The sequence below is a fragment of the Eschscholzia californica genome, unplaced genomic scaffold, assembly GCF_041429995.1.
Source record: "Eschscholzia californica isolate CP2 unplaced genomic scaffold, dmEscCali1.0.p SCAF_1, whole genome shotgun sequence".
Lineage (NCBI taxonomy): Eukaryota > Viridiplantae > Streptophyta > Magnoliopsida > Ranunculales > Papaveraceae > Eschscholzia > Eschscholzia californica.
In genome coordinates this window covers 34,497,348-34,523,608 of record NW_028238198.1, presented here as the reverse complement: position 1 = coordinate 34,523,608, position 26,261 = coordinate 34,497,348, and the positions used below count along the sequence as shown (strand labels likewise).

Below are 26,261 nucleotides of genomic sequence, written 5' to 3'. Positions count from 1 at the left end.
CTCCCAACAAGAAGAAATGTGACCTTCCTTTTGAAATTTTGTGGGTTGCAAATATGGTTGTCAGATTAGAATTGTAATGGCAGGTGAGATGCCATCCCTTAGATCCATCCAGATCCTTCCTAAAAAAAAAAGCTAGATGGTAATTATATGAAGATCGCAGCTATCCTACCAAAATCTAAAAGGTGGGCTAAGCGCCCGCGGTTAGAGTGGGGTTATCAAGACCTTGTAGGAGGTTTCTCAAAGCGCTCCCAACAAGAAGAAATGTGACCTTCCTTTTGAAATTTTGTGGGTTGCAAATATGGTTGTCAGATTAGAATTGTAATGGCAGGTGAGATGCCATCCCTTGGATCCATCCGGATCCTTCCTAAAAAAAAGCTAGATGGTAATTATATGAAGATCGCAGCTATCCTACCAAAATCCAAAAGGTGGGCTAAGCGCCCGCGGTTAGAGTGGGGTTATCAAGACCTTGTAGGAGGTTTCTCAAAGCGCTCCCAACAAGAAGAAATGTGACCTTCCTTTTGAAATTTTGTGGGTTGCAAATATGGTTGTCAGATTAGAATTGTAATGGCAGGTGAGATGCCATCCCTTAGATCCATCCAGATCCTTCCTAAAAAAAAAAGCTAGATGGTAATTATATGAAGATCGCAGCTATCCTACCAAAATCTAAAAGGTGGGCTAAGCGCCCGCGGTTAGAGTGGGGTTATCAAGACCTTGTAGGAGGTTTCTCAAAGCGCTCCCAACAAGAAGAAATGTGACCTTCCTTTTGAAATTTTGTGGGTTGCAAATATGGTTGTCAGATTAGAATTGTAATGGCAGGTGAGATGCCATCCCTTGGATCCATCCGGATCCTTCCTAAAAAAAAGCTAGATGGTAATTATATGAAGATCGCAGCTATCCTACCAAAATCCAAAAGGTGGGCTAAGCGCCCGCGGTTAGAGTGGGGTTATCAAGACCTTGTAGGAGGTTTCTCAAAGCGCTCCCAACAAGAAGAAATGTGACCTTCCTTTTGAAATTTTGTGGGTTGCAAATATGGTTGTCAGATTAGAATTGTAATGGCAGGTGAGATGCCATCCCTTGGATCCATCCGGATCCTTCCTAAAAAAAAAAAGCTAGATGGTAATTATATGAAGATCGCAGCTATCCTACCAAAATCCAAAAGGTGGGCTAAGCGCCCGCGGTTAGAGTGGGGTTATCAAGACCTTGTAGGAGGTTTCTCAAAGCGCTCCCAACAAGAAGAACACAATCCGTCAATATATTTAGGCAGGTGAACGGAGTCGTCTGATCTTAATGTTCTCTCATTTGCAGAATGATCCCTAAAATAACCTTCCCTCTTTGCAAAATGAAGGTGGGAAGGAGAAAGAGTGGATAGATTAGAAAAAGAAAATAAACTCTTGAAAGTGAGGTGATTTTGAAAAATCAAAATTTAACTTAGTACTCGGTCAATAGAAAATACGAAAAGGAGTCTCGTGAGCATTTATCTAAAGATAAGAGCCCAAAACGAAAACTCATTAAGAGACATTTTTAAAATCTGAGTCTTCTGAATATCCAAATATAAAGAAGTTAGAGGAGAACTGGTCTTTAAGTTATGGGCATACAAATACATGTGGGAAACGTGTGTGTCTTAGGCCCTAAAAACCATTTTTTTATCCAAAATTTTCAGCCTCAGCTCAGCCCAAAAAATTCAGCTCCAACCTCAACCTCTCTTTAAGCCTAAAATTTGTGCATGTGAGAAACGCGTGTGTGGACTTTTTGTGAGTGTGCGAAAAACGTGTGCGATTTTGTATATGTACGAAACACGTGTTTGAACTATTTCCGAAACATGTATGACTTTTTGTTTAAAGTAATTAATTTCTAAAAAGATTACGTTAAAAAATATAAGATAAGATCCCAGTCGTTGAATTGCCGCAACATGACTGTTGGGGACTTTCCTAACGATCTGTTGGGACGTTCATCCGACCATAATTAAGGGTAGGTTGAGGTTGGACGTGGGGGCTGGACTCGAAATTCAATCCCCATGTTGGAGATGCTCTTATAATTGTAAATCCATGCTCAACAGCTAAAGACTGAGAAAGGTCCTACAAGAGCTGAACACTTTTTGAGTTCCAGCTGGGTTCAACAGTTAAAACCCTATCTATCAACATTTCCCCTTCAACAGAAAATCTACTTACAACTGTCACTAACCGACAAATAACACTAAACCGTAATAATAATTTTTAACAACAACCGTTTCCCCACTTTCCCTCTATTTATCTATGGACCTCCATTGTCCACCAAATCAGGAGAATTCTATACCAAACCATTCAACTCCTCCTACGGATTACATCATCCTCGATAGTTTTCATCCGTAAAATATTCCTAGAGATTCGTGTCTTATCATCAAATGGACAGAAAAATATGAGATGACTCCTCCACAAGGAATACGGTATCTAAGTTCACCTCATTGATCTGAGTCGAAAACCGATTCGTATTATTACCGGTTCATTCATCTGAGTCGAAGACCGATTCGTATTATTACCGGTTATTCTTCAAGTCTATAATCTTCATCTATTAAAATAATCGATTTCCAAAAAAAAGCATTGATTTTAACGTCACAAGTTATTTGTACTGAAATAGTGGAGATCTGATCTTTCAAGAGAAGTAATCGGGTTTTCTTTATTCTTGAGAGAAACAAGAATCGTTTCAAATGGCTCTTCACTCTGCTTTTTGCTTTAGTGGAGTTGTTTCAAACCCTAGAATTTCAAAGAATCAATGTTTCAGTTTGAGAAGAGAAGCTATGAATATGCAGAGTTTTAGTTCTTCGTCATCAAAACCTAGTTTATATCGTCGGCGTAGATTTCAAGGTATTTTGATTTTGTCTCTTCATTTTACTTCTTTACTAAAAATGGTGAACTATAGCTTGTCTCTCTCTAGTATACGATCTCCGACTTTAATTCTTCTACTAATTAAGTTTGGTTGAAGTATTATGCGATCAATTGATGATCACAGAATTGTTTGAAGCAACTTGAGTTTGTTTGTTTGTATGGAAATTTGTGATAAGTTCTTGAACTTAGTTTGTGATTTTAATCATCAATTTGCTATTCAAATTCTTTGTTTGTAGAAATTCAGTAATATTCTTACTTATGTGTAAGATTCAAGTGTGATGATCCATACTTCAAATTTGTCAGGTAGATTTCTCCCAAAATAAGTTTATGGTGAATCCTCGTAAGCATTTCTGATACCAGTTTTGTCGATTTATTCAGAGTGAAAGAATCAGAGATAGGATCCCCTTTATGTCCTCAAAATAGATAGTACATTGAATAGATTGATGTTGATAAACTCATTTGTCCAATCGGTATCAATTCGCCCTAGTAAAATTTGATGTAAGAAAGATTCGAAGGTAAATTTGATGCTAAATAAGTAAAATCTGTCTCCCATGCTAAGGTTAAGCAACCATTCGATTACATTACAAGAATGTTGATTGTTTAACCATTCAAATATCTAAAGGTTTGAATACGAATCGTTTATTTACTCTGTAAATTGATAACGTGAGCACCAAGTATCCTGGTTTTTGTTCCAATTTGAGTTTGTAGCTTTCGTCAAGAAATGGGAGGTAATGGAATTTTTCATTCTTGCATACTCAAGCTGCATTTCAGTTCCTTGAATTTGTTACTCATTTAATTGTGTACTTCAATGATGGACTTGACGATATTCTTACCATGTTTGTTTATTGTAGTAAAAGCAATATCAGGTGAAAATGGTGCGCCAGGGACAAATGATTCCCCTCTAGTCGTGTGCTTTGGAGAATTGTTAATTGATTTCGTCCCAACTATTAGTGGACTTTCGCTGGCTGATGCTCCTGCATTTAAAAAGGCTCCAGGAGGTGCACCTGCTAATGTTGCTGTTGGCATAGCTCGTCTTGGTGGTTCATCGGCTTTTATCGGCAAGGTATCATTTCTTGTTCCTTCTTTTCTTTTTTACTTCTTATTGCATTATTGCCGAATCTAGTGAGATATCGTGGTTTATTTTCTGAGTACATGCTTAATCGATGAATATTCATAAAAGGTCCATTTTAGCTATAAACTTGAGGAGTAACAATACTTCGTGCGAGATTTTTGAGTCCTTTGACTCCATTCTCTAGTCGTTGCATGGTCATCATTCTTATGGACACTGAAACATGGCCAGTCTGAAGTCGTAAATGCACAATCATCATTTTAGAGTTCAGACTACAAAAAACAATTAGTTTCGAGTTGTTCAATTCCTGGTTTAAGACTAATAGTGGAAATCTACTTCTTCTGCATTCCTTGTTTTTTACTTATTTTTTCATGTCCTCCCTTCTGACACCCGCAGGTTGGTGAAGACGAGTTCGGCTATATGCTGTCTGATATTCTGAAGGAAAATAACGTGAACAACAAGGGTTTGCGTTTCGATCCTGGTGCAAGAACTGCTTTAGCATTTGTTACATTGAGGGCTGATGGGGAACGTGAATTCATGTTTTATCGTAATCCTAGTGCTGATATGCTTCTTGAGGAATCTGAGCTTGACTATGATATCATTACAAAGGTACTCCAGGATTCCCATGTCCTGCTGGTTATTGGTATCACCCGCCTTCCCTCTACTTTTTATAATTATTTAACATCTTTTCTATCAGTTTGATATTGACCAACATATAGGTTTCTATGAACATTAATTTAAAATCAAAATGACCATATTGATAATCGTTTAGGTATAATGTCTACAATTACAACAAAGTGTTAACATATGGATACAGAAACTGAAGCTTAGTCTGGTCATTATCTTCATAATACAATTATGTGACTCTGCTCGCATAAATCTTTTGGTGAGCGGGTAGAAAAGTATGTCGAAGCTGATCAAATTAGTAACAGAAAAATAGCTAAGATATATGCTGATACCGCATTTGGAACCTACGGTTATTGTAGGCTGTAAGGAGTGTAACAGACAGTAGAAATAGTGAAGGAAACATAGTATTAGTACGATAGGGTATTCCTTCGATACTTCTTACACAGTCATGACTCGAAGTATAGGCTGTACGAGACATAAGTATCTGGAGCTGCATCTTTTTTAACTTATTACCATAACTAATCTTCTCTCTAAAACTTATCATTTTCCTTGAACCTACAGGCAAAAATATTTCATTATGGTTCTATTAGTCTTATTACAGAACCATGCAAATCAGCTCACATAGCTGCAGCAAAAGCTGCAAAAGATGCTGGTGTTCTTTTGTCATATGATCCAAATTTAAGACTTCCTCTATGGCCGTCTGCAGAGAGTGCAAGAGAAGGAATCCTAAGCATATGGGAAACTGCTGATGTTATTAAGGTATTCATATGCTTTTTCTTCGCTTGCTTGTGATACAAATACTAGCCGAAGATATTGTCCTTTTTTAGTATAGAATGATATTGTAGTTTGGGAAAAGAAGATGAATATCATTGTACGCTTTTTTTCTCTCTAATTTTAATAACCAGATAAGTGAAGAAGAGATTTCCTTTCTGACACGAGGCGAAGACCCGTATGATGATGCTGTTGTTCGCAAACTTTTCCATCCAAATCTTAAATTGTTGCTTGTGACTGAAGGTCCTGATGGTTGCAGATATTACTCCAAGGTAAGGCTCTGAATTTTGTCCTCCAACCATCTATGAAAAGCTTAATATACATCTATATTGAATGGATGAACGACCAAAATCAACTGTCAACTGTGTACTGGGTTTTACGATCTACAAAAGAAAATCAGTTTGCATTTGAAAAATAAATCTTTCTTCTCAATGGTTTCTGATTGTCAAGTTAGATTTTTCAATACAAGAGTGTTGTGTAGTAACCTGCATAAGTTGTTTGAGATGACCGAGCCAGTAATATTGCAGGACTTCAATGGGAGGGTCGGAGGGTTCAAGGTTGAAGCTGTAGACACTACGGGTGCTGGAGACGCTTTCGTGGCTGGAATCTTGTCCCAACTTTCTACTGATTCGACCTTGCTTCAGGTATTCATTTCCTTAACTCATACCAAAGACATCAATTTGAAACCTATTATCCGAGACCCCGAACCTTGTACGAATCCCATTCTCATTTTGTTTGATCCACTAGTAAAGTTGTGATATGATATGAAACAAAGTTTCATGTGCAAGGCACTTAGTCCACATTGCTTAGGATGTCCTTCCGCACTTGCTTTTTATAATAAGTATGTACCTTGTCTGTCATATTGGGTAGGCCTTTTGGGCGGGTTTGGTGCCTAGATTTGTTAGGTGGGCGAAGCCAAGCCTGTGTAGAGGAAACGATTTTTACCTTATGGAACAACTACGCTATATACTTGGATAGTGCCTGAATCAAGAGCAATATGCCTGGTATAGAGAGACGTGTGTTACATCATAATGTAGATGAACGAACTTCCACCATCACCATGGAGTTCTATGAAGTGTCTGTTCATAATATTATACAATTAATGTTGTTTCCGATTTTGGTTTTAGGATGAGAACCGACTAAGAGAAGCTCTAAGGTTTGCCAATGCATGTGGTGCAATTACAGTGACAGAAAGAGGTGCAATTCCAGCTTTGCCATCCAAAGACACTGTGATGAACACTTTACTTAAGTTTGCATCCGTCTAACTCATTTTAGTCCTTCTAATTTTCATAATGTTACGGTGTCAATAACTCCATCGATCTCAAAAATGATGCTCTTGCTATAATATCTATGTTTTCATTCTCATGGATCAATTATTTAACTAGATCTAACTTAAAGTCTGAACCTGTTTGAAATTTGTCACATCACATGAACTTGTTCAACTAGAAGTGATGCTTCAAATTGGAGTTAAATGAACTTGTTCTAAACTTGTGGGCCTCTTTCTCTCTTCGCGCCCTACATATTGGGGTTAGTCCGAGGGCGCTGGGACTGGGCCTAATCTATACTGGGTTTGAACTGTACGGATTAGGTCCAGTCCAAGAACCCTCACAGAGTCAGACTGGCCCCCAGTGAGTGCCAAGAAAGAACGAGCTAACTGCTCAGAACAAAAGGATGGGGCGCCTTCAGAGGCACTGAAGAATAGTTTATTGACACGTATGAATCAATAATGATATATCCTCCATTATTTATTTTCTCCCAAATAAAGTGTTCTCATCACTCAACCACAAATTTTATATTAGATCCGCTTCTAATGGCGAAATTAGGTAACCTAAATACAACCTTAAACTTCTCTTTATATTCACTAACTCTAAAATCCTCACAAGAAAGAAAGAAACCAGCGATTTCTACAAACAAATTAACCTTAGAAAACCAAAATCAAATATATAGTAATCACAAAGATGGGAGATGAAAACAAAGCTGAAATTGAGAGGATCTTTAAGCGTTTTGACATTAATGGTGATGGAAAGATATCTTCATCAGAATTAGGTGAAGTTTTAAAAACCCTAGGATCAGTTTCACCAGATGAAATTCAGAGAATGATGGCTGAGATTGATACTGATGGTGATGGTCATATCTCATTTGATGAATTTGCTGCATTTTACCGTGCTAACCCTGGATTGATGAAGGATGTTGCTAAGATATTCTGATCATCATCATCATCATCATAACCCATTATATGATACATACATGCATGCATGAAATATGCATATGTTTTATGTAATGATTTTTCATAATGTACTTTGGCATCTAAAATGCATAGGGGGTACAAAGTTTTGTTCTTTTTTTAATGATTTTTGTTGTTACTTTTAAGGCTCTCTTTCGGTGAAAAAATGATGTAAAATTCTTTTTTTTGAAGCATTTATGTGTTAACGATTTATTTTAATAAATGTTATGTTTTGTGTGGAAATTACCCATTGTAGGGCTTTTGTTATTGTCACCTGTAACTTTTTTTTTTTTTTTTTCTTTCGATCAATTCACTTTTGAGATTTTTAGGCTAGATCGACTTGATGGTAGAGTACGAGTCACCCTAATTTTGTTTGTTTTTTCAATTTTATGTTGAGCTCAAATCTAAATTGATTCGAATTCAAAATGTTTGTCTCTTATCTCATAAATACAGTTAACTTATGTGTGCGACTGATTGTGGTGGTTCATGAGTACATCTTAGGCCGAGGTCCTCGTTCAAAATAACCTAAAGTTAGTGTTGTGAATTTGATCAAATGAAGTAGATTGTTTAGACACAAATTAGTGAGGTTCAAACAAGAGAACACCAATAGTAATACTATGCCCAACCAATCAAGCAGACGAAATCTCTACGCCTGAGTTGGACGAGCAAGATATTTTCTTCTCTATTCCAGTGTATTCGGAGTAGTCTTGTTGGTTTTGCATAGCTGGAGTTTGACTTAGAAGCTGATAAGTGCAACTTAACTTTAAACTTGCACAATTTAGACATTCAGATATACTTGTAGAGTACTAGTTTTTAGTCTCAACTCTCAAGTGATTTTCTTCACGAAGAAATGAAATTAGGGAAATTTAGTAACATAGATTATTCTACAAAGAGGAAACAACATGGCCAATTTTAAAATGGTTTCGACGTCTGTGGGCTCTATCCAAATATTATCCAATTTGTCTTTTTATTAAACTTGTACAATTTCTAGTTCCTAGAACTTTAGTTAATCAACATATAACCGGTGTCAAAAGATATAAGAGCATGGACAGTCGAAGGAGAAGAGAAAATCAAGTTATCTGAGAAGGAACTCTTGAGGGTTTCTCTTAACTACGGTCTGACTCTCATAGATGATCGATCGATCTAGACCTTGACAAGTTGTATCGGACATTCTGATGAAAAACAATGCACCAATAATTAAAGAGTAGATTTTTTTTTAATCAACCCAATAAACAATATTTTATATAAGAAATTTAAATTATAATCATGACATCATACCTTTTGTTTTACTTCAATATCCTCAAGTTTTAATCCCATTTTTCTATTATGACTTTTCCCACTTCTTCTTTCTTTGTTTCTCTCTCACCTTTCTCGTTCATCTCTTCATCCATATTAACAAAACAAGAAGTTAGATATGGCAAAAGCCTTTGATGATGATGAGTGTGATTATTTATTTAAAGCTGTACTAATAGGAGATTCAGCTGTTGGTAAATCAAATCTTCTCTCCAGATTTTCAAGAAATGAATTCAGACTTGATTCCAAACCAACTATTGGTGTCGAATTTGCTTACAGAAATATAAGAATTGGAGATAAACTTATCAAAGCTCAAATTTGGGATACTGCTGGTCAAGAAAGGTAATAATATTAATTATCCATCTTATCCTAATTAATCTTCTTATTACATGATATAAACTAATTTAATTTCTTAATTAATTAACATAATAAATTTGAGAAATTTATCCTTTCTTTCCTTTTTATGATATTATCTAATTATCTATCATTATGCTTATAATAATCATGATTTATCTATATAATAAAACAATTGAACTTTTTACTAGGTCGTAAACATCATCTGTGGACCTCAAACATACAATTTTTTAATCTGGACTCTTCTTCCCAAAGAGTTTGATTAATCAAACGTTTTGAAACCAAGGTTACTCAATATTAGTATGGTTATTCAATTAGTTATGATACATATTCTTCACGAAGTTTTCCCGTTTTAATTCTCGCAATTTTTTTGATTCTAAAATTACTATTGGCCAGCGCTTTGGGGAAAGCTAAATAGTTTCCGGGGTGTAAAATTTTAAAGGGAATATGTATAATTTTAGAGATTTTCCGGGGAAATAAATTTTAAGGGGAAATAAAAAAAAACACTCCACCTCACCTCAATCTATCTCCACCTCACCTCACTCTATCTCCACCTCACCTCACTCTCTCTCCACCTCACCTCTTTGTCTTCTCCGATTTGGTCGCCGGCCGGAAAATTTTCCGGCCGGCGACCATTAAAAAAAAAAAAAAAATTTCACTCTCTCTCTCTCTCTCTAAACTCCGGCGAAGGGGTTTCCCTTCGCCGGAGTCCCGGTCTGTTGAAGGTACAGAGTTACCCAGCACTCTTCAACAACAAAAAAAAAAGTTATACCTAACACACTTACAAATAACATGATACTAACTAACAAACTTGTGACATATTAGACTTTAACTTGTAATTAAGTAGATTTTATAGAACATGTAGATTATTAGTATATGAATTGTATATAATCAAGATGTTTAGTATGTGGTCATCCAACTCAAAACCAATTCACAATGAGTGGAGATGACGTATACGTTATATTCTTGGTTGCTAGATAATCTTTTTTCTATGTGGCAATATATTCATACGCCCCCTTCAGTGTGGGGTGATTAGCCTACGTGTTTTTTTTTTTATAATTGTTCAGCGTGTGTCTCGAACTTTTGACATCTAAAGTGGAAGATTATACCTCTTACCACTCTAATCAAGGGTTGTTGGCTGTTTTTTTTTTTTTTTCGGGTGACGTGGGGCACCTGTGACTTTTTAAGCCTATCACGTGACGACTTAGTTTTGGTACTATTGAGATATGGAAGATATATTGGATATGGTGACTACTAATATACAAGATATGGAAGACATCGGAAGATACAAAATATATGGGACGGATCGAGATGAAGAGATCCTACGATAAAAGAAGAGACCAAGATATATGAAGATCAGAAGATATATTCATATATTCAAGATATCTCTTATATTGTATTCTTTCCTAAGTTTAGTTAGGAAACTAGATAACCCGAATCACTCTATAAATATGAGTTGGGTTACAGAGTTTAAATCATCGAGTTATATTGAGATATGGAAGATATATTGGATATGGTGACTACTAATATACAAGATATGGAAGACATCGGAAAGAATATAATATAAGAGATATCTTGAATATATGAATATATCTTCTGATCTTCATATATCTGGGTCTCTTCCTCAATAGGTACCATGTTAACGAGTAACTTTAAATCTGCTTTCAACAAAAAAAAAAAAAAAAAACAGTAACTTTAAATCATATTGTTTCCAAGTCATTATAACTAGCATGTTTAGCTCAAATATTTCAAGCCTAATATTTTCAAATCAAAGTACCTAATTATGTAGACACATAGAAGAAGAAGGAAATGCCAAAATGGTAGGTCATAAAAGCAAAAAACCAAATAGACAAAAAAAGTAGACAAAAAGGTGATTGATGATAAGTTGAAATCATTATAATGCTGGTAAGGGTTTGTTTGGATCCATCATTAAAGTTGCAAATTTGTGAAAACGAACCCAACCGATGAAGTATACCCACCTAATATTTGTATCTCATTCTTGTTAAACTTACTAATATCATTACACTCTAGATGAAGTGACATTTTGAATTTGTACACTTACCAATTTTGTACACTTTACCAATTTTGTACCCTTTGTCAGTTGTACACTTCAAATTTGAATTAGAAAACATATACCTATGTTAGTTCATTCCAAACACTATCAATGTAGTTGGTTAAACTGTACTTCTATTCCTGAGTTGCTAAAGATTAAACTGTGTCGTTCCAAAAAAACTAGCTCAAGAGGTACAACGTTTCCCACGCTTAAAAACTCACCTCCTACCATAACTAATGTGGGATTATCCAGCAACTCCCTCTAACACATTGACTTCAATACTTATACGTCCAACACTTGTAATACCTGCGTCGCTATGATACTAGTTGGGCGATTTTGGACTTCTCTCGCCCCACTCAAGAGGCCTATATTTATAAACTCACCTCATGCCCCTTCCACAACTTATGTGAGATTATCCTAATGCAAACCTCGAGGACCATTAAGGTTTTGAGTCGTGACGTTTTTTAAAACTAGCAATGAATACGGTAAAGGAAGGTCAATAGGTGCTCGTGGTGTTGTTAGGTGGGTTGAACTTCTGGTGTCTACTATCATGACTCTGGAGTCCATTACTTTGGACATATTATTGGTAAATTTTGACTTGACATGACAAATACTCTTTTGACAGATTCAGAGCAATCACAAGCTCTTACTACAGAGGAGCACTTGGTGCTATACTAGTTTACGACATAACTCGTCGCTCAACTTTCAATAATCTAACAAAATGGTTAGAAGAGCTTCGACGATTTTGTGACTTGGATATGGTGGTAGTACTCGTCGGTAATAAATCAGATTTGATTCATAAAAGAGAAGTCGAAGAACAAGAAGGACGAAACTTCGCCGAAGAACAAGAACTTTGTTTCATGGAAACTTCAGCTTTACAGAATCTTAATGTAGAAGAAGCTTTTCAAGAAATGGTTAGGAAAATATTTGAGATTACAAGTCATAAGAGTCTTGAAGACAAGAAAAATAATGAAGCGACAAAAATCAGTGGTGGGAAATCAATAGTTAATATTGATGAAGTTTCAGCTACTATTAAACAAAATAGATGTTGTTAATTTGATCTAGTTATTATTCTCTGAGTTTCCGAATAGTTGTTCATGAAATTATCCTCACTCTTTTCATGGGCTTCTTTACGTTCATGGCTTCATCATGGCCTTTAGTTGAATTCATCTTCTTAAGCATATTTATTAGGGTTTTGCTTTGAGAATTGAGTTAGATTATTCATTCTTTTTTCAACAAATATACCACAGTTTTACTGCGAATCTCTAATCTAATGAACTATATTTTCTCGGCTGGCTATTAAGCAAACACCAGGGTTGCACGGTTATAGGTTTGGGGTTAAATTGAAGCCAGCACTGCAGAAATTTAAATACAGTATAAAAAATGATGAAGATAATTCACCCTAGGGTACGTTCTTACGTTCAAACAATCTACGAAAATGTCTTATGATTAAAACAAATGAAGGGTTAGTTTCATTTTGCCGCCCTAAAGATGACCAACTCACCAAAATGACCTCCTAAAGAAGACCAACTTCCGTTTTGGCTCCCTTTTGTATATTTCCATCAGTCAACTTTAACAATTGAGTCTTTTATTCATTTTACTCTTCCTTACAAAGTTAGGTTTGGCATATGCCTTCTCTATCTTAGTGAACCAGCATTGCTCGTCAGGCAGTCGGCCAGCCGGCAAACTATTGGCAACTCCACCACCAAAAAATAATGTCTTGCTTCTTCTCCTCCTCCTCCCACCATCGCTCGACACCACCACCGGGCGGAAATCACGGTCTCCCTTGTTCTTTTCTTCTTCGAAGGGTCAAGTGGTAAGCTACCCCTTCGTCTTCATTGTCGTAAAGCCGAAGGTGTAAGCTTCACTGAAGTCCTCGTAAAGCCAGACAACTACTCACAACAAAAGATTTAGAGCTACAAGCTATCTTCCTTAATACAGTGACCTTTCAGGTTCAGCCTGACAACCAACCAAGCTATGTCCATCTGCTTGCATCGATCTTCAAAATGTATTATAAATTCATGTCAAAGAGAAGCACAAAAGTAATTAACTGTGTCAACTAATGGAACCGAGGTACATTAGATAAACTAAGATGGTATTTACTTTCCTTCAAGTGTTTCAATTCCACTTGCTTGAGTCCAACTAGTTTGAATTTAAGGTGTGTGAACAATCAGTCATTCCGGCTATATCACTCTTGTTTTAGAAAAATGACAATAAAAATCTTAAAGCCACCTAAAAACATTACTCTAGACTTGTAATCTTTAAAAAGTTAAAGAACACTAATAACCCCTCAATATGACAAATAAGCTGAAGTATATCAAACCCATGACCACACGGACACAGCCACACAGGTTAAATGTCGTGGGCTCTACCAGCTGAGCTAGGACCACTTGTAACGTCTCTGTTTAATTACTAACAAGATCCTTGTTAACTTGGCTTGGGGCCTTCAAAATATTTAGGTCGGCTCTGTTAACATGACCTACTGTGTAAGAGATAGATTGGGAAAGTTGGTTTTTGTTTAACCTGCCAGTCAGACCTCTCATGTTGAAAGTTTGTATGTGCCAATGTAGCTTTCAAAGAAGAATGGGGTAAAACTTGTCTAGTTGGTTTTGGTCCAAACTGCCGGTCTAGGAAGTTTAAGTGTGTGAACTCGCCAACTGTTAGATAGAACAGTTAGACGGCCCATCAATCCCAAGTATGGGGGTCACGTTATAAACCCAACTTTAAACAGATAGGAACTTGGGGGAAGGTGCAAATATCGGGCACTTAGAAAGGTAAGAAAATTGTTTTCTTTTCCATTAGGGGTCCGTTTGATACATGAGAAAGAAAATGGCTCTTTTCTGATAGGAAAGAAAGTGACTTTCTTTCTCATGTGAAATTCATATTCTAGTGTTTGATTGGTTGTGGGAAAATCTAGGGTGCCTTTAAAAATTCAATCCACCTCCCTTTAATTTCGTGTATTTCCCCCAAAATGGCCCAAATAATTGTTTTCCCCAACACCCTAACTCCCAAATCATATTAACAGAGAGGGAGAGAGACAGGGTTCTAAAAAAAAGTGGAGAGGGATATTAGTGTTTCCATCTATTAAATTTTCAAAGACACATTTTATCACCTTCATGGCTGTATCTATTAAATTGATAAACCCTAAAAGCATTAGCTTCTTCAACAAAGCTATAAAAAAAAAACCTAAAAATTTAGGTTCTTCATCAGTCAAATTTGAAAAAGAAGTACAGAAATGTTTCCATCTATTTACATAATAACAAGAAAAGATTTCATGGTTCATCAGTATCATTCATCATCCATTAATTGCTTTGACTCTTCATAAAACTAAAGTACCTACAGATTAAAGATGAAGCTTAAGGGAGAAGAAGATGAAGATTCAAGAACAACACCAAAAAGGAAAAGAAGAAGAAGAAGAAATGTTGTTATTGTTGTTAATTCTTCATCATCTTCTTAAATTCTTCAAAATTAACACTACCATCACCATTAACATAACTAATCATTCTAGAACAATCACGAAGATCAATTTCATCATCTAGGGTTTAACCAATTTGGCGTTTTTTCCTGAGTCAAGAGAGAGAGTTAATGGATCAAAATCTCTAACCTTTCCATCAACTGTTGATGTAGTTTGAGAATAAGGTAAAAGAGGGATCTCAGAAATCTCTAACCTCTAAGCTTCCATCATCAATTGCGAAGATCCGTGAGATTAAGGTCAAAGAAGGACATAAATCTGGATTTCTTGCTTGAGGAAGAAAGAGATGGAGTCAGAGAGTGAGAGTGAATGAGAGTTTCGGGCGAATAGAGAGATACGGGGAGGAGAGAGAGCGCAAAGTTGAGGTGGGTGAGAAAACGATTTTACCACCTTTTGGGTGGTAAAATTTTTTAGCCTTTTTTCCCACCATATTTTACTACGAAAATCGACTTTCCCATCATTACTGCCCAAACAAACAGTGGAAAATCGATTTTCGTACGAAAATCGATTTTCCCGACCTGTTTTCCTATGTATCAAACGGAAAGAAAAGGGATTTCTTACTTCAAAGTCAAATTTTAAGTGTTTGATAAGAAGATGAGAAAAAGAGAACTTTTTGAAAAATGTTTATTAATTACTCCTTTTATTTATTAATTGAGCCTTTAACCAATATATAAATGTTAGGCATTTAAGAGGTTCCTTTAGAATTTCAGCTTATTTATTAATTCAGTTTTATTTATTAATTGGACAGAGATGAAAAGAGAGAGTTACGGTATGAGAGAAATAGAGAGAGAGAGTTACGGGGAGAGAGAGTAGAGTTATGGGAGGAGGGAGAGAGAGTGAGAAATCAACTTTCCCATCTAAAAGGTGGGAAAAAAATTAGACCATTTGCACACTTTTTCTCTTAGGAAATCGATTTTCTTACCCAAAGTGGTCAACCAAACAGCGGAAAACTGATTTTTCTACAGAAAACGACTTTCTTACTCACATTTTCACACGTATCAAACGGACCCTTAGGTATTTTTTTCTCCCTTTTCCACAAACTAGGTAAGTTCGAGAGCACTCACACCGGATTTGTTCCATTTTAGGTTTGAACAACACGGACTGAAGTCGATTCGAATCCCACGAGAAGTTCCAAGAGTGAAGGCGGACCTGAGTAAAAAAGGAGGGGCTCCTAGAGATGCACCCTTCTTGAAAAAAAAAGTGTAGAGGTTAGTTATTACTATATTTGGTACGGGAGACGGAGTCGTCGTTACAAACCATGGATCCCCTGTTTTATAGAGAGAGAGAAAGAAGAGAGAGGAAAATTAGGGATTATAAGTGCTGACTTCCACATTGGGGAAGAACCCTACCACTCCCCTTCTTCTTCTCCACTTCTTTCGTTCTTTATTACAACAATCACAAATTAAACAACTATTTCCATTTCCATTTTTCTCTCAAGGAAGACAAAATTAACCCAACAACAAGAAGAAGAAGAAGAAGAAAAAGAAATTCACATTATATTGATGACATATATGAATGATGTGATTTTCTTAATCTCAATTTAGGAATTTGAAGATTGCCAGACAATACCAACACTTTGATCTTCAGTTTAAACAAAAAGGTTGGTTGAGTAAAAAAGCATTGCTTCTTCAAATTCATATCTTTATTAGTATCTAATTTGATCATCTTTAATGGGTTTGATTTTGATTTTTTGTTTCTTCGGCCTTAATGAAAAGAATGATTTCATATGTATTACTACTATTCTTTGGTTGATTCATTTGCCTCATTGTATGATTACTAATTTGTTCATTTCTTAAAGTGAATACCTTGGATTTTAGGATGAAATGTTGGACTTTCAACTCTGATCCTATGAGAAATTAGGTCACGATCAATGCTACTCAAACTCAATTTCGATTACCGAATCCTTGTGCCAAAAGATGTGGCATCAAACAAAGTCTAAAATGTTCCACATATGGATTTGGTAGCTGAAGTTAAAGTAGAGTGGTATTCCCATATTATGATTGGATACCATACCTCTAGGTATTTAACTTCGATCTTGACGTATGTCAGGATTGTTAAGGTTGTGGTCATCCAACTCAAAACCAATTGGCTATGAGTGGGGAGGACTTCGACATTATATTCTTACTTATTAGATCACCCTTCTCCCTTGTGGGACTATTCTCATAAGGACATCCCTGAACGCCCCAACGCCTGACGTTATACATTTTATAAAGATTGAAGGCATATTTTGAGACATTTGAGTAAGAGAAAAGTTTACTTGACACTTAGATGATTATCTATATGTTAAGAACATCTTTGACCGGTGTTCAACTAATTAGATAGACGATATGGTAATCGCCATTTTGATTTTTGTATGGGTATCGTTGCTGTAGTGTAAAATATACTAAAAAGGAATTATCTCGAATCAATATTTTGAAGAGCACAAATTCAATTACAGGAATCACCCGTTAGGTGCTTCTTTTGGATGTCTTGAGTCTAGTAAGAAACAAGGGTTCTTCAAGCACGGCTGCTGTCTAATTTGCAACTTCCGTTCTCTCTTGTTTGCTTTACGCTAGTGAACTTTTAAATACAAAAATTAAGTTATAAATTAATTATAAGAATTTCGAATTCCATCATTGTGATTTTTGACTCGCTCGTCTTAGCACTTAGATATGAACTAGGCGAGTTCTTAACAAGTAATTATATTTTCAGAACATGGGGGAGACAGAATTTTTCACCGAGTATGGGGAGGCAAGTAGGTACCAGATTATAGAGGTCATCGGCAAAGGAAGTTATGGTGTTGTCGCATCTGCAGTTGATAGCCACACTGGAGAGAAGGTGGCAATCAAAAAGATAAATGATGTTTTTGAGCATGTTTCTGATGCTACAAGAATTCTAAGAGAAATTAAACTCCTTAGATTGTTAAGACATCCAGATGTTGTTGAAATAAAACACATAATGCTTCCTCCGTCTCGAAGAGAATTTAGAGATATTTATGTTGTTTTTGAATTAATGGAATCTGATCTTCACCAAGTAATTAAGGCAAATGATGATCTTACTCCTGAACATTACCAGTTTTTCTTATATCAGCTTCTTCGATCTCTGAAATATATACATTCAGGTTAGTATGTCATATCAATTTTGCTTTGATATTTACTGCTTTTGTATCCTCACCTTGAAATGCTTGCAGCCAATGTGTTCCATCGAGATTTAAAGCCGAAAAATATTCTTGCTAATGCTGACTGCAAATTGAAGATTTGCGACTTTGGGCTTGCTCGTGTATCATTTAATGATGCCCCATCGGCTATTTTCTGGACTGTATGTTACTCTAGTCATGCTACATAGTAAAGTTTACTGCATTTTTGTTAATCGCAATATAGAGAGATAGCTTTTTATGCCGTTACATTTTTTTTCTCATCGTATATCTATTGAAGTCCTCAGTTGATATTGAAACTTATCGTCTTTTACTTTTTGAAGGATTATGTGGCCACAAGATGGTATCGAGCTCCCGAGCTTTGTGGCTCTTTTTTCTCAAAAGTAAGCGTGTTGGTCTTTTTAACGTCTAGTTGGTTCAAGGTTCTTGCTTTTTTGGCTGTACTTCAATTTCGAGTTCTGATTCAGCATATGCTTATTACTTTACTTCATTTATTAGCTTCAATTATAGATGATGATTCATGTACGAATCAAGTTTCTGAGTCTTTTTGTTTTGTAGTATACTCCGGCAATTGATATTTGGAGCATAGGATGCATATTTGCTGAACTGCTTACAGGAAAGCCACTGTTCCCTGGAAAAAATGTGGTGCATCAGTTAGATCTTATGACTGATTTGCTTGGTACTCCTTCTGCCGAATCCATTGCTAGGGTTAGTCCTGTCTTTTGACTGTTACTGTTTTGCTGCAAAACGTTACGTAAAATTTGTTCGGCAATTTCGCTCGTTGATAATGATAGTTCTGTCTCGTGGGTCAGTAGTAACAAGGGTTCTGTTTCGTTTCTCTTTCACAACGGCTGCAGATTCGAAATGAAAAGGCTAGAAGATATTTAAGTGGAATGTGGAAGAAACCTCCAGTTCGTTTCTCTCAAAAGTTCCCTAACATTGATCCACTAGCTCTCAATTTACTCGAAAGATTGCTTGCTTTTGATCCAAAAGATCGTCCATCTGCTGAGGAGGTTAGATATTTCCTTGACAAGTAAGGTCGTTATAGTTGATATTTAAGTTCTGATCCCGATCGACGTATAATGAATATTTTCTTTTGAATCTTTTGAAACAAGTTTGTCATTTTTCTTGAAATATCTCTTGCTTAATATTGATAGGCACTAACTGATCCATATTTTCGTGGATTGGCAAATGTGGAGCGTGAACCATCTACACAAGCCATATCAAAATTCGAATTTGAGTTTGAAAGGAGAAAATTGGGAAAGGACGACGTGAGAGAGTTAATTTATCGAGAGGTATAATGAAGGATATATATATATATATATATATATATATATATATATATATATATATATATATATATACGTTACATTTTTTTTATTGTATTACCTAACTGGTTTTTAATATTTTCAATTAAAACAGATATTGGAGTATCATCCGCAAATGCTTCAAGAGTACCTTAATGGTGCAGATCAAACTAGTTTCATGTACCCAAGGTTGGCTAGTTTATTATCATTCTCACTTTACCATTATGTAGATAAGGCTCTTCTTGCATTTTTCTTTAATTTAAGGTTCTCAGAGTATCGAACCCTGAATGAAATAAGGTGTTCGTGCTAAGATTTGTCGCTATAACTGACACATACCCTGATGCAATCTCTTTTGCCAACTTAGCGGAGTTGATCGATTTAGACGACAATTTGCCCATTTGGAGGAGCACTACGGTAAAGGTGGTGACAAAGTCACTCCACCACTTCAGAGACAACACGCATCTTTGCCAAGGTAATATATCTGTCAGTTACCTTCTAGGGTCGAACTAGGAATGATCTATTATGTTTCGATAGACTTCAAAATGGGCCATGTCAGCTCATACACAACCCAACACCACCCATTTAGTCCGCTTGTTTCCCTGACAGGACCCTTTGCCGGGCCCATTCCATTTTTCTTTAACTAATTAATCATGATCAACCCATTAACTAGAGTAGCCCTATCAAACTTCCTACAAACCCCTCAACCCTCTATGAAAACTCCTGGTTCCACTTATACAAAATGTGCTTCTTTGATTTAGTTAACGGATGAAGGCCCGTGTAGGCCATTCTGGGGGCTCATATCAGGGGTGGCCCTGGGCCAAAGCGAACAAAGCGTCGCTTCGGGCCACCGGTTTTTAGGGGCCACCAAGACATTAATTTCATTAAGAAATATATAAGAAGCCCAACTCTATAAGAAAATTATAAGGACTCCATTTAACAAATGTTAAGTAAAAAGGGCCACCAAATTTGATGATCTTTAAATGAATGGCGAGTCCCAACAGTTTGTTTTTCTTATGAAACAAAAATGCTTTTTAAATATCCAAATCATGAAATCCCAATATCCCTTTCTTTCTTCAAGCCAAAGTGCCAAACCAGACTGCTTATTCAATTTCTAGAAACAAAGTTTATTGTTTTTCGTTGTAAGTTGTTTAGTTTCAGAAGTACAAAGAAATATTTTGTTTTCTATTTGAGTTAAAAAAGTTACCCAAGATGATGGTGATTTAAGAGATTCATGTGGTCGCTTTGAAACCTTTTTCAAGCATAATGAGTCATATGACATAGACGAACTAGATTTATTTTCTGAACTGAAACTGTTGAAGCATTTTTTACCGAATGAGATCAAAAGACCAATTAAAGTACTAGATTTTTTGAAAGATATGAAAGGTTGTTACCCGAACACATGGGTTTCTTATAGAATTATGTTAACCATACCAATTGTTGTTGCCTATGCAGAAAGAAGTTTTTCTAAGTTGAAGTTGATTAAGTCTTATATTCGATCCACTATGTCGCAAGAACAGTTAAACGGGTTAGCTATATTATCTATTGAGAAGTATGTGGCTGTCAGTCTTGATCATTCGACGATTATTAGTGACTTTGCATCGAAAAATTTAAGAAGAACAAAATTCCAGTGATTGTAATTATTAAAAAAACTATTTTTGTTATATAAATTTGATGAAAATATTTTGTGGTACTTACGATTTTCATGTAATACATTTACAATTTGATAGAAGGGGCCACATTTTCAGACCTCGCTTCGGACCACCGAAAAGTCAGGGCCGGCCCTGGCTCATATAAACATCGTCGCGCTTGTATAATGTTAATTTGTTCTTTTCCTCTATACAGAGAGAGGGTCCAAGTGCACAAGTTGGAAACAGGAGATTATGATGTTAATATTGAGAAGGGAACTGAAGCCTCTAATGCTCGTATGCAAAGCCCTAATAAAGGAAACAGCAGCACTCGTAGCCTCTTAAAAAGCGAAAGCATCAGTGCTTCCCAGTGTGTAGTTGTAAAAAATAGGAATAAAGATTCAAAGGTAAACAATCTCCTTTCATTCTTCTCTAGTTTGCTCATAATTTGGGTAACCCATCAACATGGATTCGGAAAAGCTTAAAGCACGTTCTTCTAGTAAAAGTTTTAAAATGATCTGATTTTTTCAGTATACATGATTTAAGAAATGACAAACTTGTTTGTTGTTTTCTTTTGACACAGGAAGAAGAAAATGACGAGAGACGTGAAGATTCGGTTGACAACTTATCGCAGAAGTTGGCTCAACTCTAGGTCTCTAAGGTGGATATAATTCTCTTTCGAATTCTTTTTTAGTCTTCAATATGTACTAGTATTTGAACCTAAGAAGCTTAGTACATTTTTCAACTTGATAGCATCGGCAAGTTGTGTTACCACAAAATTGTATTTGTTATGTATTTATTTTTTGAAAGTTTAATGAAATTTTGTTACTTTATCAACAATCGAATGATAAACTTGAAGGATATGAACAAAAAGTTGTGCCTACGAATTCGTTTTTCTGCAAATTGGTTTTGCAATCCTGGATTTTGCAGAATGCAAATTGCAAAGCAGATCTTGCAACTCGATTATGCAAACTAGTATTAATAGGGTTCTTTAACTTTGAACTTGGTTTCATGATTCATTTCATAGTTTCTGATATGGTTTTAGGGCTTCGCTTCATAGCGATTTACAGGTCGTAACCTCCCTTCTCTTCGAGCAATAATTGCCCCCCTGCTTTTACAATGAAAACTCCGTCTCTCCGACCCTTAAAACACTTTCTCTCTCTCTGAATTACTCCTACCATTGATATCCATTTACATACCACAATACCCATCACTTAGCCTGTTAATTACAAATCTCAAATCTTGTATGTAATCCCATAAACCCTAAATAGTTGAATCTTTACATTATAAGATGGAAGTATGAATAAATAGGCTCTCATGTCTCATAGAGATGACCTCAAGGTTCTTCGTATGATTTTTAGAGTCTAAGAGCAAGTCCAAGGGGGAGGGGGCTGAGGCCCTTAATTCAAATCAAGGGCCCAACCCCCCGGTCTGTCTCATTGGACTAACAACCGGCCCTTATTAGGGGCCGGCTGAACAAGGGCCGAACAGCCCCAACGGTTATATGTTGGATCACATCCAACGGTGGATGTGATCCTGATCTAACGGCTAATTTTTGTTTTTAAAAAAAAAATACTCTCTCCGTCCCAAATTAAGAGTCCCACTTTAAAAAAACAACTTTTTTTTTGCTTTTCCATTTTTACCCATATTATTTTAGTATATCCTTTTTGGAATTCATGGAATTATGATAGGGTATTATTTCTCTCACTTCACTTACCGTAAGTTACCAACTACTAAAAATAAAATGAAACACTAAATTAGAAACACAATACAATGTGATAATCTTAAAATTTAAAATTGGCAGCAAATGTTGACAGTATTTTATGTTTTGTTTTTTTTTCTTAATTAATCTCATACCTAAATAATGTTGATTTTAAGTCATTATGGAAAGTGGGATACTTTATTAGGGAATGAGCTAGATTTTGGTTATTCTACTAGGAAATATTATAATTAGCTAATAATAGCTCTAAAATCCAATACAAGGGTATACTTGGAAAAAGTAGGGATTAAGTATGATATAAAAAGAAATGAGACTCTTAATTTGGGACGGACCAAAGAGGAATACGGGACTCTTAATTTGGGACAGAGGGAGTAGTTAATTTGATTAATTTTTTTAAAAATCTAACAAAAACTCACACATTATTTGTTTTTAAATTTAACAAAAACCCACACATTTTTTAAAATCTAACGTATCGGTTCCCGAATAATTTTTCAACCTTAGATACAAAATATTATTTCGAAAATAGTTAGAACAAGTGTTTCGTACATACACAAGTTCTTCGCACACCCACAAACGATTTTCCCACATGCACGTATTAAGGGTTCGGGACCGCTCACCCTTGGAGTTGATTTTGAGGGGCTGAGCTGGAGCCCTTAAATTTGAATGAAAAAGTGAATTTAAGGGTCCGGGACCGCTCACCCTTGGACTTGGTGTAAGATGTTACGACCGTAATCATATTATGACTCTTGAGTCGTGATGAATGAGGAAAAAGTTGGAAGAAGAATCATACATACATTATTGCCCAATAATATTTTATTTTCTTAAGAATTTATTTTTCAATGTATTGTAAATGACAAATATACCCTCCAAAGATGAGATAAATATTTCATCCGGGGAGCTAAAGAGCAGAAACAGCTACAACAGGGGTAAAACCTGAAATTTCCTTCCTTACTTCCTCATGAAACCTCTCAAGCACATTTGGTGGAATAGAAACCAAAGATAAGTACCCTTCAACACCAACCTCATTTTTGTGACTAATTACAGAAGTAACCATCCCAGGTACCAACCCTGTACCAGCCCTAGCAGGCCCACCATACACACCTTGGCCCCACCCAAAATCCACATCAGCAAACCTCAATCTACTCATATCTGACACAACAAAAGCTCCTTCCGAGCAAAATCCTCTCCGTCCATTTATTTCAATAAAATCTAAAACTGAAGCCCGATATTCATCTTTTGCCACACTGTTTCTTACTTCCGAAATTAAACCAGCTGGGTAACGTAACGGTTTATCGATTAGCTCTGAAGCTTTTGTAACAGCACAAGGAAACACAACAGCGCTTCCGTAATAACCTTCTGGTAAAGAAGGTTTGTGACGGAATCGTGTGTCGATAGGGAACAAAAGTTTTGCAACAGTTTCGGGTTTGAGAAGTGTACGAGTTCTAGCTCTCCATAAACAAGAAGCAATTGTGTCAAATGTGGGTGTTTTTTGTCCGTTGATTTGATTTTTGAGGGCTGAGATTTCAACTTTTGATATGAAAACAGATGTTTGCGAGAGACTTTTGAAATCTGATTCGGTAGCAAGAGATTGATTTGTGGGAGGATCAAGATCGTATTCGTGGTGAGGGTACGAAACTTGAGGAACAAAACGAGGTCTTAGGATTTCTCTACCCCAAGAAGGTGTGACAGATGGAATTCGTAGGTCGGAATTTCGACAGAATTCTGATATAACTGATACAAATTGAAATGCACCATATGCATCACACATACAATGGTTAAATGTGTAGGCCAAAACAAATCCCCCGCAAGCAAGACGCGTCACCTACATTAATTTAACAAGTAAATTAAGCTAAAAAAATATAACAATGAAGAAAACCCTATAAAATTAAAAAAAATACTACGGACCTGCATTCGTAGCAGTGGAGAATCAGTAATGAGATAACTCCCCCAGACATCATCGACAAGGAACCGGTCCAATAGAGGGAAAGGGGGCCTTATTCCACCATCAACTTCCAACAACTTCTCTAACGTAAAACCAGCATTCGCCTCGCGGAACACAACACCTTGGTTCGAACAATCTACAACAAGTTTCCCTTTGTCGGATTCCCTAAGTCGACCAGCTATTGGATAGTAGTAATCAAGAGCCTTAGATAAAGCTTGCTTTATAGTTAGAACAGGATCTTGTACAGTATCAACTTTATTTGTCGGACCATAAAAGTGAATAAATGGAATGTGGTTTCGTAAACCAGCTTGATCGTCTATGTTCGACAAATATTTGAATTCTCGGGTAACTGGCGTTCTGGGCCGAACAAATTCGGGTTCACCAACATGTACCATAAATACTAAGTTAGAGTATTCCATGAGTGTGAGTATATCTATACTTGGAGAAATATTTGAGAAAATTAACTTGGTATGAAATGAAAATGGTTCTCTTTTTATAGGTCAAGAAGTAAAAGAAAATTAGGGCATGGAAATTGAAATGGTATACAACTTTGCATGGATGGGCAAAGGAAAACAATTCATTATTTTGTATAAAATTTGTTATTCAGTTCTAAAGTTCAAAAGTGAAATAACGGTTTATGACGAAATTCTCAACACTTTGTTTACAAGTCATCTTTTGAAATTGTGTTTGGCGTGTATATTCGCATTTTGTCACATGATTAAAGGATGATAATAACTGCAACAGGCAACTGTGGCCCTATGAAGTTATTTCAAAAAGAAAAGGAGACTGTTTACACAGGCATTTCTGTGTGTGAGGTTTTTGAGAAGGGTTTTTTGAGGGGTTAGCGAAAGGGAGGATAACTTAAAAATCTAAAATTTAGAGGATAATAAGAAATTAGGTCCAAATCTGGAATAATATTTGAAAAAAAATTCATTTAGTAAAAGTACAACTTTACTCGCGAAATGAAATTTGCGGTTGAATGCGTCCCAATTTTACTAGTGAAAAACAATTTTGAAAATTTCTGAACAAATCTCAATTTGCTCTCAATAATTTTGTAAATTTCTAAACAAATTCGTCTTTGCTCAAAAATTGTTTTGGAAAAATGTTTTTCATTTCGTCTTTTGCATTTGACAAACACATTGACTGCCACTAACGTTTTCGCTAATGCATTTTTCAATTTGTCTTGTGAAAAAATAAATGTTCTCCGTATTTTTTCTTGTTATTCTTTCGGCAAAAAACTTTTGACTAACGCATTTTTTAATTTGTTCTGCAAAAATTAAAATGTTATGCATATTGTTCTTTATATTTGACAAATTCATTAATGGACAAATAATAATTTGGATAATTATATATATGTTGTTAACAACATAATTACATATTATATATGTTGTCAACCTTTCACAACAAGTCAGTACATTATTATATATGTTGACAACAGTTTATAACAACATAGTCGTATACGTTATCAACAATTTATAACAACACAATTGTAAATGTTGACAACATAAAAGGGTAAAAAGGAAATCATTCATCAAAGAACCAGAACTTGCGCTCCTCTCTCTCCTCTTAATAGTGAACTCGAAGCTTTTAGATTGGGGATCCAAATGGCTGAAGACTTAGGGTTTCATGGATATATATTGGAGGGAGATTCAATCCTAATCGTTGGTTATCTTACGGACGGTCTGGATTCGGTTCCGTGGAGAATGCTAGACACCATCCTGGATACACGTGATAGGATTAATCGGAGCCACGTGTTGGTGAAATTTTGCAACAAATCATGCAATGAATTGGCCCATGCCTTGGCCACATC

At 35.9% G+C, this 26,261-nt stretch overlaps 5 protein-coding genes across 5 annotated transcripts; 4 read left to right on the top strand and 1 right to left on the bottom strand.

Moving 5' to 3' along the window:
- Positions 1-2,277: 2,277 nt before the first annotated feature.
- LOC147566329 (putative fructokinase-6, chloroplastic) lies at positions 2,278-6,720 on the top strand. The gene is made up of 7 exons (XM_086652797.1): positions 2,278-2,840; positions 3,713-3,924; positions 4,327-4,539; positions 5,119-5,316; positions 5,463-5,600; positions 5,856-5,972; positions 6,456-6,720. Exons 1-7 carry the CDS (start codon positions 2,684-2,686, stop codon positions 6,591-6,593), a joined length of 1,173 nt encoding a protein of 390 aa, XP_086508923.1. The 5' UTR covers positions 2,278-2,683; the 3' UTR covers positions 6,594-6,720.
- A 486-nt stretch (positions 6,721-7,206) lies between these two features.
- LOC147566328 (polcalcin Syr v 3-like) lies at positions 7,207-7,698 on the top strand. The gene has a single exon (XM_086652799.1). The coding sequence runs from the start codon at positions 7,287-7,289 to the stop codon at positions 7,533-7,535; it is 249 nt and encodes an 82-aa protein (XP_086508925.1). The 5' UTR covers positions 7,207-7,286; the 3' UTR covers positions 7,536-7,698.
- Positions 7,699-7,833: 135 nt separating this feature from the next.
- Positions 7,834-12,460, top strand: LOC147566327 (ras-related protein RABA6b-like). The gene is made up of 2 exons (XM_086652798.1): positions 7,834-9,187; positions 11,878-12,460. The coding sequence occupies exons 1-2, from the start codon at positions 8,967-8,969 to the stop codon at positions 12,305-12,307; spliced, it is 651 nt and encodes a 216-aa protein (XP_086508924.1). The 5' UTR covers positions 7,834-8,966; the 3' UTR covers positions 12,308-12,460.
- A 1,533-nt stretch (positions 12,461-13,993) lies between these two features.
- MPK17 (MAP kinase 17) lies at positions 13,994-21,631 on the top strand. The gene is made up of 12 exons (XM_086652796.1): positions 13,994-14,141; positions 15,739-16,324; positions 17,416-17,824; positions 17,894-18,021; positions 18,181-18,240; positions 18,416-18,565; positions 18,715-18,870; positions 19,015-19,152; positions 19,280-19,353; positions 19,529-19,636; positions 21,007-21,196; positions 21,373-21,631. Exons 3-12 carry the CDS (start codon positions 17,419-17,421, stop codon positions 21,439-21,441), a joined length of 1,479 nt encoding a protein of 492 aa, XP_086508922.1. The 5' UTR covers positions 13,994-14,141; positions 15,739-16,324; positions 17,416-17,418; the 3' UTR covers positions 21,442-21,631.
- Positions 21,632-23,304: 1,673 nt separating this feature from the next.
- On the bottom strand, positions 23,305-24,912 carry LOC147566325 (benzyl alcohol O-benzoyltransferase-like). The gene is made up of 2 exons (XM_086652809.1): positions 24,415-24,912; positions 23,305-24,331 (listed from the first exon to the last, which is right to left on the bottom strand). The coding sequence occupies exons 1-2, from the start codon at positions 24,868-24,870 to the stop codon at positions 23,408-23,410; spliced, it is 1,380 nt and encodes a 459-aa protein (XP_086508935.1). The 5' UTR covers positions 24,871-24,912; the 3' UTR covers positions 23,305-23,407.
- Positions 24,913-26,261: the final 1,349 nt, after the last annotated feature.

Excerpts from the sequence above, each read along its gene's own strand:
- MPK17 (XM_086652796.1), top strand. The coding sequence starts at position 17,419 with ATGGGGGAGACAGAATTTTTCACCGAGTATGGGGAGGCAAGTAGGTAC. Across the intron at positions 18,566-18,714 it reads CTGCCGAATCCATTGCTAGG|ATTCGAAATGAAAAGGCTAG; the intron begins GTTAGTCCTGTC and ends CAACGGCTGCAG. Across the intron at positions 19,354-19,528 it reads ACTAGTTTCATGTACCCAAG|CGGAGTTGATCGATTTAGAC; the intron begins GTTGGCTAGTTT and ends TTGCCAACTTAG.
- LOC147566327 (XM_086652798.1), top strand. The coding sequence starts at position 8,967 with ATGGCAAAAGCCTTTGATGATGATGAGTGTGATTATTTATTTAAAGCT. Across the intron at positions 9,188-11,877 it reads GATACTGCTGGTCAAGAAAG|ATTCAGAGCAATCACAAGCT; the intron begins GTAATAATATTA and ends CTCTTTTGACAG.
- LOC147566325 (XM_086652809.1), bottom strand. The coding sequence starts at position 24,870 with ATGGAATACTCTAACTTAGTATTTATGGTACATGTTGGTGAACCCGAA. Across the intron at positions 24,332-24,414 it reads CTCCACTGCTACGAATGCAG|GTGACGCGTCTTGCTTGCGG; the intron begins GTCCGTAGTATT and ends AAATTAATGTAG.
- LOC147566328 (XM_086652799.1), top strand. The coding sequence starts at position 7,287 with ATGGGAGATGAAAACAAAGCTGAAATTGAGAGGATCTTTAAGCGTTTT.
- LOC147566329 (XM_086652797.1), top strand. The coding sequence starts at position 2,684 with ATGGCTCTTCACTCTGCTTTTTGCTTTAGTGGAGTTGTTTCAAACCCT. Across the intron at positions 2,841-3,712 it reads TCGTCGGCGTAGATTTCAAG|TAAAAGCAATATCAGGTGAA; the intron begins GTATTTTGATTT and ends TGTTTATTGTAG. Across the intron at positions 3,925-4,326 it reads CATCGGCTTTTATCGGCAAG|GTTGGTGAAGACGAGTTCGG; the intron begins GTATCATTTCTT and ends TGACACCCGCAG.